General features: G+C 39.4%; 1 protein-coding gene across 1 annotated transcript in view; it reads left to right on the top strand.

Moving 5' to 3' along the window:
• Nucleotides 1-4,893: 4,893 nt before the first annotated feature.
• The window catches only part of LOC136864930 (homeobox protein Nkx-6.2-like), a 281,778-nt gene continuing 272,889 nt past the window's right edge, over nucleotides 4,894-13,782 (top strand). Inside the window, exon 1 of the mRNA XM_067142339.2 lies at nucleotides 4,894-5,578. Coding sequence (XP_066998440.1) covers nucleotides 4,894-5,578 — 685 coding nt within the window. The remainder of the gene's footprint in view (nucleotides 5,579-13,782) is intronic.

Here is a 13,782-nt window from a genome sequence, read left to right as displayed (position 1 = left end):
ACCCTCATCGGAGGGTCTGCCTTACAAGGGCTGCACTCGGCTAGAAATAGCCACACGAAATTATTATATTAGTACAACATTCACATGGACTTTCGAAATGTTGTGTGATCTGATAATCTTAGCGAACTTAGTAATTTATAGGTATGTAGCCTATTCACAAATGTTTGATTAGTGAATCAAGGACAATAGACTGTGAATAACTGCTGAACATGAATATTCAGAAAATTAATATTAAAGTAAGAATAAAGAATTGCCGTTTCAATTTATAACTTATTTTAACATTGCCATGTTAAATTAATGATTTTCGGGTCATATTTTGTTATTTTTAAGTCATATTTCGTCACTTTTGAGGCAACATTTCGTCACTAATGAGGTCATACTTGCTTTCTTATTTCGGCTATTTTAGGTCTTAAACATCCCTAATAATAATAATAATAATAATAATAATAATAATAATAATAATAATAATAATAATAATAAAACCTGAGGCTTTATATGCAGGGGAAACTCTAACGCTTCATAGAAAGGGCGAGCTGGAAAATATCCTAAAAGAAGAGCGAAAAATCATGAGGAAAATTTTAGGACCAAGACACACGGGAGAAGGGTACCGCCTCCAAACCCGGAAATCCACAGAAAAATTATCTGATATTGCGGCAGACCTCAGGAAAAGAAGGCTGAAATTTTATGGACATGTTAAGAGGCTTCCAGAAAATAGATTAACCCACCAAGTTCTTGAAAGAGTTGATAAACTGAAGAATTTCCCTTGGATACAACAAACAAAAGTGGACATGAAGAACGCACAAATTCAACCTGAAGACATTTTGAATCGAAATATATAGGCATATAGAAAGGAAATTGACAAGTGGGAAGTTACTCCAGAGAATGAAGTACCAAAAAGAGCAGGTAGGCCTACCAAGTGGACGGAAGAACGGAAAAGGATCTTTAGTCAACAGATGAAAGCATCCTGGATCCTCCGCAAACGAAATCATAAATAAAGCTTCGTTTGTTCTAAAAGGGACCATTCACGTATAATAATAATAATAATAATAATAATAATAATAATAATAATAATAATAATAATAATAAAGAATTGCTAGTGGTCGTACGTCGGACTAACACACACGATGGGATAGAGAGCGGCTAGGACTGGGAGGGAAGTAGGACCGGCAGCACCTGGTAGGAAAATGATAAACTACAGAAAACCATTTTCAGGCCTGCGAATGGTGGGGTTCTAATCCACCATCTCTCGAATACAAGCTTGAAGCTATATGATCAAAAACGTAAGTTAGTCTATTATTATTAGTATATTAACTTATTATTAGCCTATTTATATTACGTCCCATTAACCACTTTTGCCCGACCGGTACGGTTTTCAAAGACGCCGATTTGCCAATACTGTGTCCCTCAAGTGTTATTTTTCGTATCAGTAAAACTTCCGACCTGAGGCTGGCGTATTAGATCACCTTCAAATACAACTGAACGGAGTGGGGATCGAAACTTAATGCCAGTGTTTTACCACTGAGGGTCTATTATTATCATTACCGTGAGAGACGGCAGCGCGGTTCGCGCCACACAACTGTGAGTTTATATTCGAGAGATGGTGGGTTCGTCTCCCCCGCCGGCAGCCCAGAAAATGCTTCTGAGTGGTTTCGGTTTTTCACGCCAGGCAAATGCTCAATTTGTACCATAATTAAAGCCACGGCTGCTTCCACCTTCCAAACTTTGCATCGTCGAAATTCTTATATGTTTTAGTGCGACTGTAAATTACCAGCAAAAGGGGAGTTAGTGTATTATTATTATTATTATTATTATTATTATTATTATTATATGCGAATAGCAAAGTACTTCGAGGCCTGCATTTGCCTTCGTTTGTGCCCATAGGCCTATTTCTTTCATTCTTTTACTGTGTGCTTCTTTGGCCTTTCCTCTTTGTCAACTTGCCATTTGTGAATTCTGGATCTGTAGATGACCCTGTTTTGGATATCTGCTGGTGTAATTCCTGTCTGTTTCAAATCTGTTTTGATTTCACCAATCCATGTTATTGTGTTTGTTTTGGCTTTACTCCTATTTTCATAGAATTCAACTAGCCTATAGGCTATGTTTTGTAAGTCGGTCTGCATGCATTCTTTTAATATGTCCATATATTATTATTATTATTATTATTATTATTATTATTATTATTATTATTATTATTATTATTATTATCATTAGAGCTTCCGTGGCTCAGACGGCAGCGCGCCGGCCTCTCACCGCTGGATACCGTGGTTCAAATCCGGGTGACTCTATGTGAGATTTGTGCTGGACAAAGCGGAGGCAGAACAGGTTTTCTCCGGGTACTCCGGTTTTCCCTGTCATCTTTCATTCCAGCAACACTCTCCATTCTCATTTCATAGCATTTATCACTCATTAATAAATCACCTTGGGAGTGGCGACCCCATTGTAATAACAGCCTATATATGTTTCATTCATTACATCCCTGACCCGGTCAATAACTGGAAAACAAGTTGTAGGTTTTTATTATTATTATTATTATTATTATTATTATTATTATTATTATTATTATTATTATTATTATTATTGAAAAATGAAAACCTACAACCTGTTTTCCAGTCATTGACCCGGTCAGAGATGTAATGAATGAAGTAGATCTAGGCTATTAGTACGATAGGGTCGCCACTCTCAAAGTGATTTATAATGACTGATAGATGCTATGAAATGAAAATGGAGTGTGTTGCTGGAATGGAAGATGACAGGGAAAACCGGAGTACCCGGAGAAAAACCTGTCCCGCCTCCACTTTGTCCAGCACAAATCTTACATGGAGAGACCGGGATTTGAATTATTATGATTAACATTATTATTATTAATATAAGAATTCCGCCAAAATTGCTATAAGCTGAGGTCAGAACTGTAGCCTAGGCCTAAGTAAATTTATTTCCAAAGAGAGTGGGCATGAGAGGTGGATGCCTCAGGGTTGTATTGATACTGTGTCTTATTTTGAACAAAATGAATGTAACCTCTTTGACCTAGTGATTTAGAAAAATATCTTTGCACAGTGCTGGCAATTTCCTACACTTGTGAAGTGGAAGAAAATGGTCAGTAGAGGTGTCAATTGAGCGGTAAAGAGAAGTGTGTCATAATAGGGATGATTCAATATGTGTAGTTAATGCAGGCCAGTTATTCTTCGTGCATGGGGAGCGAAGGGGCGGGAGGTAGGGTCATGGAACACGTGTACTCCGATATCTCAATGGCCTTAAAGGGGATACAGACTGTTGGAAACTGGGTTGATGGGTACTCGCTTGCGGACATAAGTTAACTTTTAACTTTTTGTTAACGTTACACTCATAAAGAATATAAATTGTTGAGTTGCGGGATGCTGTTGGTCAACTACCTCCGCTGCTGAACATTCATTATTACGCTAATGGTTTAGTTAAATCATGATTATACAGTTTAGGGCTTCCTCCACAAATTTTCTGGATCCAGACGGCAAACAAAGGGCTTTGTCTGGTTAACACATTTTACCGCATTTTAATTGAACTACTAAACCTTTATGCAGAGGATATTTGACTTGTAAAACATATTAAATTTATTGTGTGTTTAATATACAACTTATCGATATCTTGCGAATTTCATGATATGAGACATGCATTCTTCAATACTAATAAACATATTTTTGTGACTATATTGAAATTAAGTGTTTGTAAAATAGAAACAAATACTACAGTAATAAAAATTGATAGGCTTGTTCGATTAGAATTTCAAAAGAATGTAGTAAATTCATGAAAACACTGCATTAGTTTTCCTCATAAGAGGGGCCATTATTTATCGTGGAATCCCGTTGTGCTCACCTGTGAACTTAGATGTTAATATAAATTAACATCGTAAGAAATAGCCTACTGTGCTATTGGGTAGGCTACGTGATTTTTATATTTATCATCTGATTGACCAATTGAACGTACCTTTTTTTTTCTATGTTATTTTTGCCTGTTTACAGTTCAATTTATGTTGGAATATTGCGCCACCTAGCGCACAGATTCCAGGATTTGAGCATTTTAATTGCTGAAGAGTTGAGAGCAGAAAGCAGTCGCGTGTGGTCGACCCATGCTGACAAGTATACTTTCCAGAAAATGATATTCCGTCTTGTTTTATCGCATTTTAGCCTTCCTCTCCAGCATGTTTTTTATTATTATTTAAAGCCCCGTCTCCTGTGAATTGTCTTGTTCAACAACACTCAAACTGTGCGATGTGCAGTGTGAGTGAGCTAAGGGGGCCCGAGTGAGGGGGAGGGGTATGGGCGTGGCTTGCCGACTCGAGCGGACGGCCAATGAATCCCACGCATCGATTGTCACTCGTGGAAGGCGGGAAACTCGGGCTAGCCAATGACAAGCGCTGGAGAGCAACAGGCCAAACCCTCGACCCAATGAAATCGCCATCAATCTCTTTCAAAAGTTGCGACGCATCAGGGGGTACAAAAAGGTTTCCCCCTTCCCTCCAGTGCCGGTCTTTTCAGTGTATATTAGGGGTGTCAGCCAGTCCCTCCCCATTGTACACCGCCCTCTACCTCATGACCAGTATTCACCGGTTTAATCCCAGGCGAGCCCTCGGTCGGACGAGTCGTGTGTTTGCGTGCTGAGGCTTGCAGGCTACGAGTGTGCATGTGGCGTAGCGTGTGATATGGCAAGTGATCAAGGTGCTCTCAGGACTATTTGACTTGAGATTGTTTCGCCACGGCTTTCTTAACAGCCGCCACGACGGCTTCCTCACGCGACTTTCAGCCTCACCTCACAACGGACGATTCTCAAGGGACTTCCCGTTCCTCGCTGTCATCCTCGCCGTCTGCATCCCCAGCTCCCAGTAGAGGACATCCTTCCCCAGGACCACCAAACAACCACGGCATGTTGGACTTTACGAATGGGGCTCCAAATTGTGGGGGTCCCGGGTCGATCCCACCTCCGGCTCATCCAGTCGTGCCTTCGCCCTCAGTGTTATCGTTTCTCAATCTGAACATCGACAGTGCAGCGCGCGTGGGGACGGGCAGTAGCGCATTCATGCTGGGCAACCAGCCTCTAGCGGCATTGCACAGCATGGCTGAAATGAAGAGTGCTGCGTTGTTCCATCATCAGCAGCAACAACAACAGCAACAGCAGCAGCAGCAACAACAGCAGCAACAGAGTCACTATTCGGTCCCGCCACATCTCAGCAGCCCCGGCAGTGGTAAAGGCAGTCCTAACGGCTCCACGGCATCCAGCGGGGGCGGCCAGACTACCGCCGCCTCCAACCCTCATGGCATTGACCACATCCTGAGCCGACCGGCGCCCGTAACAACAGCCGCGGCGGGTCCAGGACCAGCTGGCCTAGCGCGGGGCTTCAACGTGTCGGCTACGGCGGCGGGTATGGCGGCGGCAGGAATGGCAGCGGCGGCGGGCATGGCGGCGGCGTCCTACTTTCACCACCACCACAGCGCGGCGAACAAACATCACCACTCTCTGGCGGAGCTGACAAGCCGTTCGCCGCTGTATTGGCCAGGCCTGCAAGGCCTCGTGAGCAACCCCATCGCGTGGCGAGACCGGCTGTCCACCAGTAAGTACCCACACAGTATTCTGTACAGAACACAATCCATAGTACGCAGAACTGCTATCAGTGATATACAGAGCAGCAGTTTCACTGCACAACAAGTCATTTTCTGACAGACACCACGGCTTTGCGGCTCCCCTCATCCCGCCAACCGCTGGCCTCTCAGCCGGGCCCTACCCAAGCTTCTCCCGTAGAGTTGAGTCGAGTTCCACTTGTCTCTGCTCGTTAGGCTAAAGTAACTGTAAGATGGGAGAAATACCTTGTTGTCTTCGATAAAAATGACTTGTTTAGTAAAGTGTACTATTTAATGAGAAGTTTATTTCGGTTTGTCTTCTGCCTCGGAGAATAGAGACTAAGTTACTGTGAGCCTGTTCTCGGAGGCCTGATGCCTATCAATAAAAATCTTACTTCTCTTTTATCCAAATGACTTCACTCTTAAGATACAGAGTAGTATCGGAGGAAATTAGCGTTATTAGCTTGATATTCTATAATTATTTAAGTGCTTTTCCTCAGAAATGCTGTTACATGGACTGGTTGTTCCCTGCAATGAAATTAAAGTTGCAAGCCTATGGGCTAGTAGGGTACAGTGCCTTCAAGAGTATTAGATACTTCAGTTGTTTCATAATTGAATAGAAAATTGTGATAGTAGTGGCATATAGCCTAATATCTTCAGTAAAACTAGATTTATCTACGTTTGCTCAAGTACGTGTAAAATTTCCAATAACATACTGTGCAATTTTTGTAAGGTAACAATTCTAGATCATTTGAAGTCAGTTATTTCTAGCGTCTTGGTGTGGGAAGAAAACGTAAACAGAAGTGGATTAACATAATCTTAGGTAACTGGTGAGCTGAACAGCTGAACTTTCTTCATGTAGGTATAAACGAGAAAATTTCCCGATACCTCAGTCAGGATGATATTCGGTAACAACTTCACTAATGAGATGTCAGAAATTTGGAATAATGATTGAAAAAGGATATGATGAATTTTGAAATGTTAACTTGGAAGGATCAAAAAGATATCACAAAGTCGTTGAACTTCCACAACGAAAATTTTCAATTCAACGTTGTGGAAAACAGCTTGTTTCATAACTGGAATGGACTAGGCATTCTGTTAATCAGCTGATTAACCGAAAATTTAAAAACAAACGAGATATATTTGCTAGATTTGCGAACAGTAATTTCAGATAAGAAAATATTTTCGTTTCATGAACATAAATTAATCGCTTATCTTTCGAGACTAAGTCAACCAAAACATTATGCAAAGTCTCTTATGAAATTTATGGCGTCACTCGCAGAATTATAAAAGATTTAAATTTATATGATAGGCTATAATAGATTATCACACACTTGCGTGGTGCTAAATGATACGTAATAATACGTAAATATTCTGTAGGCTTACGTAGGCCTACTGGATAATGAAGTTATAATAATACTTAAGCCTTCCTCAGATCTCTCATCCATAGGCTGTGTATCACCTAAATGCCACCAGCAAGGTTTCGGTACATTATGCTATTATTGTACAGTACACGACCACAATGCTTCGCACCAGGAGCGTCACATTAAGAAACACTGTTATGCAGTTTCTGTTTTAATATGGCAGAAGAGGTGTGCATTATTAAGATGATCTCCGAAATGAATGTTTTTCTGTACCAAGGACGACACCGATTGTTCGTTGTTTCTTACAGTTTCATTTCAGTCGAACATGAGCCGCAGCACACTCCTTTCCCTTGTCCTCTATTGATGTGATGTGTTTGTTTTTAGTCGTGGGAAATCAGATATAGGCCTACACATGGGTCTTGTTAGCATTCCGCCTACGATTGCTTCGATTGTAAAATTGTCAGTCTAACTTCTCTATAAATGACTTAAACTCTAAATATTAGGTACCTGAATAAATGAATGAATGAACGATCTCCAGAATGCAAGGAAGAATTTCTGACTGAAGCTTAATACAAATTAACTGTAAATTGTAGATATATTTGAATTGGCGATCGCCAGAATGTAGTGAATGAAATAACGTTTAGTTTTACTGAATACCTCCGGGAAGAAGAGTCATAAGTTACATACAGTTCCAGTCAGCTAGGAAGTTTTATTTGTATAACTTACGTCATGATTTACGTAGCGACACATCGGAGAGTTGTTAGAACGGGCTTAAGTTTTAATAGTGGAGTAAAATACGTGGTTTGTAATATTTCTCAGTCTCGAAATTGCGTTGTCTTCCTCTGGAAATATGAAATGAAATCTTGCGTTTCTGACTTCATATAGGCCCTACTGCTGTTCATGGACAAACGAAGGACCGCAATGATTCAGATGAAAGACAGGGTATTAAGATATCGATGACCTCGTTTTAATAACACGCCTGTCTGACAATGCTCTTCCTATCCTTTATTTTCCTTAAGATTTGTCACGCCTCCCAGTCACATATTTATATGAAGTCCGTCAGAATAATTTTCGTTGTGTTCATTTTCCTACGCACGTGTGTAAAGGAAAAGGGATCGTTCCGTACCATACTGTAGGGATATTGTTTGCATGGCGAGTTTACGCACTCCTACAGTATAATGTATTTAAGGTTCATTTTCCTTTACACATTAGAACAGAGCGAAAATGATTCTGCTGGACTGCATATAAATGTGGCTTGGAGGCGAGACCGGTCTTAAGGAATATAGGCTATCGTGTAGTAAGAGCAAGGGAAATGAACCTTACCGTGCCGCACTTCATGGCATATTTCAACACTCCTACAGTATAACGTTTTTTACGTTCAGTGACCTTTGCACGTAGGTCATAAGCAGAAGAAAATGAACACAATGGAAATTGTTCTGATGGACTGCACATATCTATACATATAATACGTAGCTGGGAGGCGCGACAATCTAAAGGAATGTAATGGATAGGTAGAACATTGTCAAATAGCCTACGTGGCATTAGAAATAGGCCATCGATATGTTTTACTTCTTATCATTCTTCTGTTTGACCAAGTTGTAGTACAGCTCACTGACTGACAGTCATTTACGGTTCATTCAAATGGCGTTTCCAAGGTTTCTGTATAACTTATTGCAAGATCGTTCAGGAGACTAACTGACACTACAAAGCGGCAGAGCAGCTGGATGTATTTCAAATATAGAATACACGATATTTAGGTTCTAAATATTTAAATTACAAACCTCTTGATATCGTGTTCAGAGCTACGGGACCTCCTGGTTTACGTGAATTCCGAACATAACTTTTCATTTAACATTTAAGAGTACGTTAAAGGACGGGAATGGAGAAGATGTCTTGAAGTTTTACTTGTAGCTAGTTAGTTTTACCTTTCCATGATTTTAGTTGGTTGTAACAGAAACTTACACATGAACAGCTTCGCCCGGAATCTATTTCAAAACTTCCTCGTTATATTCCATTTATTCGATAAAGCGAATTTCAGGCGATTGGTCCCAGTCTGTGGCACAGCATACAGTAGGATGTGCGTTGTTTAGTATTGTAGGAATTAAGAATTAAGTGTTCTGCACCGTCTACAGTCGTTAATGGATTACACATTATTAGAATTCAATACATTCACTCATTTTACATTTCACAATGCACTGTTCATGTTTATATCCAAGGACTCGTTTCATTGCATAGTTTCACTCTATCATAACGTTTCTACAATCTCTCAGAAAATGTAGCACAATATAAAAATAATTTCTAAACGGGAGTTCTATCTATGAGTAGATTTGTAAGGTATAAGATTTAAATATCGCGATTTCGATTAATATCTTAATTGTAAATTGTTTTCTACTGTCCATATTTTAAAATTGTTGTTTTTCGCAGATATATTAGTCAAGTTTATCATTTATTGAAACATTTTTGCTGAAAACAAGATTGAGCTAACGAAGAACTAACTCTTACCAAGGTGTAGGGCATGAATTTCAGGGAACAATTATTCATTTTTAAACTTGTTGCCTCAAATTCGGCATGGTTTTCTCATAAGCGATAAAATCTCTATTTCCTTGTGTCAGCTACTGTACAGATCGACTATTGGGACGGCAGACTGTTCTAGGCGGAGGTGTAATTAAGTGGGGAATGATTTGAGCATATGGTAATCCATGAAAACCAGTCAGTTAATACGATGTAATCCATGACCTAATCAATAAGAGAGATCAACCGAGGAAAACGCTAATGTAGCAACAAGCGTTTATGTTATAAACTGTACTGTGTGACATGTGACTGCGGTCCACTGCCTTCCTCAACATTAGCACTCTATTATACAGCCTACGTTGTTTCGTGTAGAAGGCCATGCGCACATTATCTTACAGGACGATGGCAGTCCTACAATTCTACAAATATGACGTGTGAAGGTTGACAGATTTTGTACTAAACACTTTAAATAACCATTAGTTTATTAGGAGAAATTAAAATAGGTCACTATATCCAGTAGGCCAAATTGTAAACTTTATTAAGTATGGCCATGAAGTCGAAAGTAGGTTCCGTAATCTCTGGAACACATCGTCGCTGTTCAAGAAAAACCTCGTTTCTCCCAATTCTCTTCCTATATATTATTCTCCTTAAGACTGGTCACGCCTCCCAGTCACACATGGATATGCAACCCAACAGAACAATTTTCGTTGTGTTCATTTTCCTATGCTAATGTGTAAAGGAAAATGAACCTTAAATACATTATAATGCTGGAGTGCGTAAATACGTAATGAAAACAACACTTATATTACTACAGAGCGATGCGGTATGGTTCAGTTTCCTTTACGGATAACGATAGGAAAATGAACACACCGACGTTGTTCTGTTGGTCTACATATCCATAGGCCTATGTGGCTGGGAGGCGTGTCCAGTCTTACGGACAAGGTTAGGAAGAGCATTGGGAGATACAATGTTTTGCTGTAACAGCGACGATATAGGCTAATCATCGGGACTACACTGGTGCATAACCGTATAACAGTGTACGTTCAATCTCTTGGCCTCCAAGTACCCATTAATGGTACTGAACAAAATTATTTACAGCTGATCGAACAGTCTTTAAAAGGGTTCCGTGTAACCATCTTAGCCAGCCACTAAGCTGAGTTCTCTAAGAGCTCGAATTAATACAATTCAGGTCTTCAAATCCAGGTTCTGAGAACATGGAACACTAAACTCCATACGAGAATCTGTGATTATCTTTCCGAGTCCATAGCTGTTTTTTGGAGTCTACATAAGCCTAATGTAGGCTACGATTTACACTGCCACGCAGTCTATAAAACTACCATTAACTTACGTGGTAGTCATGTTCTTCCGAATGTTGTAATAGTCACCACAGATCTGCAGTGTGTTGAAATGAAATGTTTATGGTTCTCAGCATAAGTTACATTAAAAAATCGGTTGTGATTAGATTCAGATACCTTTTTTTTCCTAATAAAGAGGTAATACTGTCACCAGAAGAAAGTCCTTACGGGAAACAAATTAAACACTTAAGTGCCTCTCTTTCATAAATACAAATCTGAACGAATAAAAATCCTAAACAAAACAATGTGCTGACTGTCACTATCCCGATGTTGTCACTACGTACGGCCTAACTAAATTTGAACATAGCGATAATTTGATCGATGATATGTTCTAATTCAATGTAATAAAGAGTCTTACCTCCGAAGTATACAACATTCTCGTCGTAGCTTGGAACTACGATTTATAGGGAACATTGTCTAATACCCGTAGGAAAATGACGTTTCCGCTGATTGTGAGAACTGAGAGGCTGCGTTTCTTACAGAGGCTGCGGTAATTAGCAGTTTAAGAAGTATTCCTTGCTTTTCTGTAAATGGAATATACGCCTAGTCGAATGGATCACGTAGACAGTGTGACACCTTTATTGTTGATTTACTCACCAGGTAATTTATTAAAATGCCTGAGCTCATTTAGCCATTAGATTGCTCTAAACACTGCACATTTGCCTAATAGGGCATATAGTCTACAAGAAATTAATAGACCTATATTTTTCTGGGATGCCTGTTATAGAAGACCACTGAGCTCCTATCACTTGTCTGTATTTAGACTGAACTCAGTTTACCAAAGCTGACCTCACGTAAAATCGAGATGTGGTGACAGGAACCGAGTTTACCCATTATCTACCCAAGTTTTCTGTATATGTAGACTTGTTATATAATATTCTGACATTCATTACATGAAATATCGCATTTTGGCGTTCCATGTCTTACTCTGCGGGAAAGGAAATCGATATCGATATCGATGTGACGACCCTACGAAAGAACTGAATCAGAAATGTAGGACATTGCACTCAAGATTAATTTCATTGGGAGGTTGATTATTTTATGCGTCATATTTATGTATTATAATAAATGCCGCCTAACGCTTCCTTGCGATTGGGATCCGTAAGCTCGATAGAATGACAACAGTCATTGGGTAAATACAGTAGTATTAAAAGAAAATAGACTAATTTCATAAGCAGTAAATATTTCGTTAGTTTCCTGAAGATGTCCTCCTAGAAGATATCGTCGCTCCTATGCCCAAACAACGAATCTGACAATGGTCTTCCTATCTATTGGTTCCCTTAAGACCGGGAGATTTGGCCATGCGGTGATTTTCCATTCGGGAGATAGTGGGTTCGAACCCAACTGTCGGCAACCCTGAAGATGGTTTTCCGTGGTTTGCCATTTTCACACCAGGCAAATGCTGGGGCTGTACCTTAATGAAGGCCACGGCCGCTTCCTTCCCATTCCTAGGATTTTCCTATCCCATCGTCGCCATAAGACCTATCTGTGTCGGTGCGATGTAAAACAAATAGCAAAAAGAAATCCCTTAAGACTGGTCACGCCTCCCAGCCACATAATGATATGCAGCCCATCAGAACAAATTTCGTTGAGTTCATTTTCCTGTGCTAGTGTGTGAAGGAAAATAAACCTTACTCTACCGTACTGTAGGACTGTATGTTTGCAGGACATATTTACCCGCTCCTAGAGTATGATGTGATGTATTAAAGGTTCATTTTACTTTACATATGCGCATGGGAAAATGAACTCAACGAAAATTGTTCTGATGGACTGTAATGTTAATATGTGGCTGGGAGTCGTGACCAGTCTTAAGGGAAATAATAGATAGGAAGAGCGTTGTCACATTCGCGGTCGTGCTAGTCGGAAAGTGTCTTGACAGTGTAGGCCTACAAATAATATTTCATGGATTTTATTTTTAATACTAATATACACTCTTCGTCAGTGAGATATATTTTACCACGACCAATAATCCTTTCCCCGTGAAATTTACCTTTCAGGTGGAACAGAGAAAGACAATTATACAATTTTCGTTTCGAAATTTCAATGAATTCGTTGGGAATAGCCTAACTTATAGCATCTAGCAGTTACTGCATATAGGACTGGGCTGTTCCATTAACTTCATCGATATAAGCATAATCTTTCATCATTTAGCTTGAGAAAACTGAAAAACACTAAATTTACCACAAGGGTAAGTCATCTGAAATTATCATACCTACTGTGGTGTAGAATGTAGGTGGGATTCTCGAACTCCCTTTCTATCCTTCCTTAAATCGAATATATTTACTTCCAAAGGTCTTACAGATGATCCGGCCGCAGTCGGTTATTCGTTCATCAGCTATCCCCGTGTTTTAATGCGACAGCATTGCGTTTCTTAAAATCAATAGTAGCTAAAGGGACGTTACACATTATTATTATTATTATTATTATTATTATTATTATTATTATTATTATTATTATTATTATTATTATTATCGTATTATATAATGAGATGGAATAAGATACTCTGTACAGAGCAGTCCATTTACTATCCACCGCCTTGAGGCTGTTCTTTGCTCAAGAGGTTCACTTAAAACAACGAAGAATGGGTTAAGTTTCCTTAGAATCTAGATTGCATTGTCAATGTTACTGAGGGAAACACTTCAGTCGGACAGCACCTGATAAAGTTACAAATTGCTCTGAGTGGATGATCAAATTAAATTATAGTAAAAGAACATTATTTTGACAGACAGAAATAAAATAACTAGTAGTTAAACATACAGAAGTATGTTTCATTTTCATCTGCTTGTTTTACTTCCATTTTAAGATGTTTGGTTTATTATTAAATGTAATTTACTGTTGCTCAGTTTCATCACTTGTCCGAACTAATTTGGAACTTCATACACAACATGGTAACTGACTGAAAACCAAGAGAAAGTTCCAATGCCAATCATCTTAGAATAAAAGTACAGTTAGCTAAATTGCACAAAT

Source organism: Anabrus simplex, chromosome 2 (genome assembly GCF_040414725.1).
Source record: "Anabrus simplex isolate iqAnaSimp1 chromosome 2, ASM4041472v1, whole genome shotgun sequence".
Taxonomy (NCBI): Eukaryota; Metazoa; Arthropoda; class Insecta; order Orthoptera; family Tettigoniidae; genus Anabrus; species Anabrus simplex.
The sequence above is the reverse complement of the archived record's forward strand: the minus strand, read 5'-3'. Positions and strand labels throughout refer to the sequence as shown.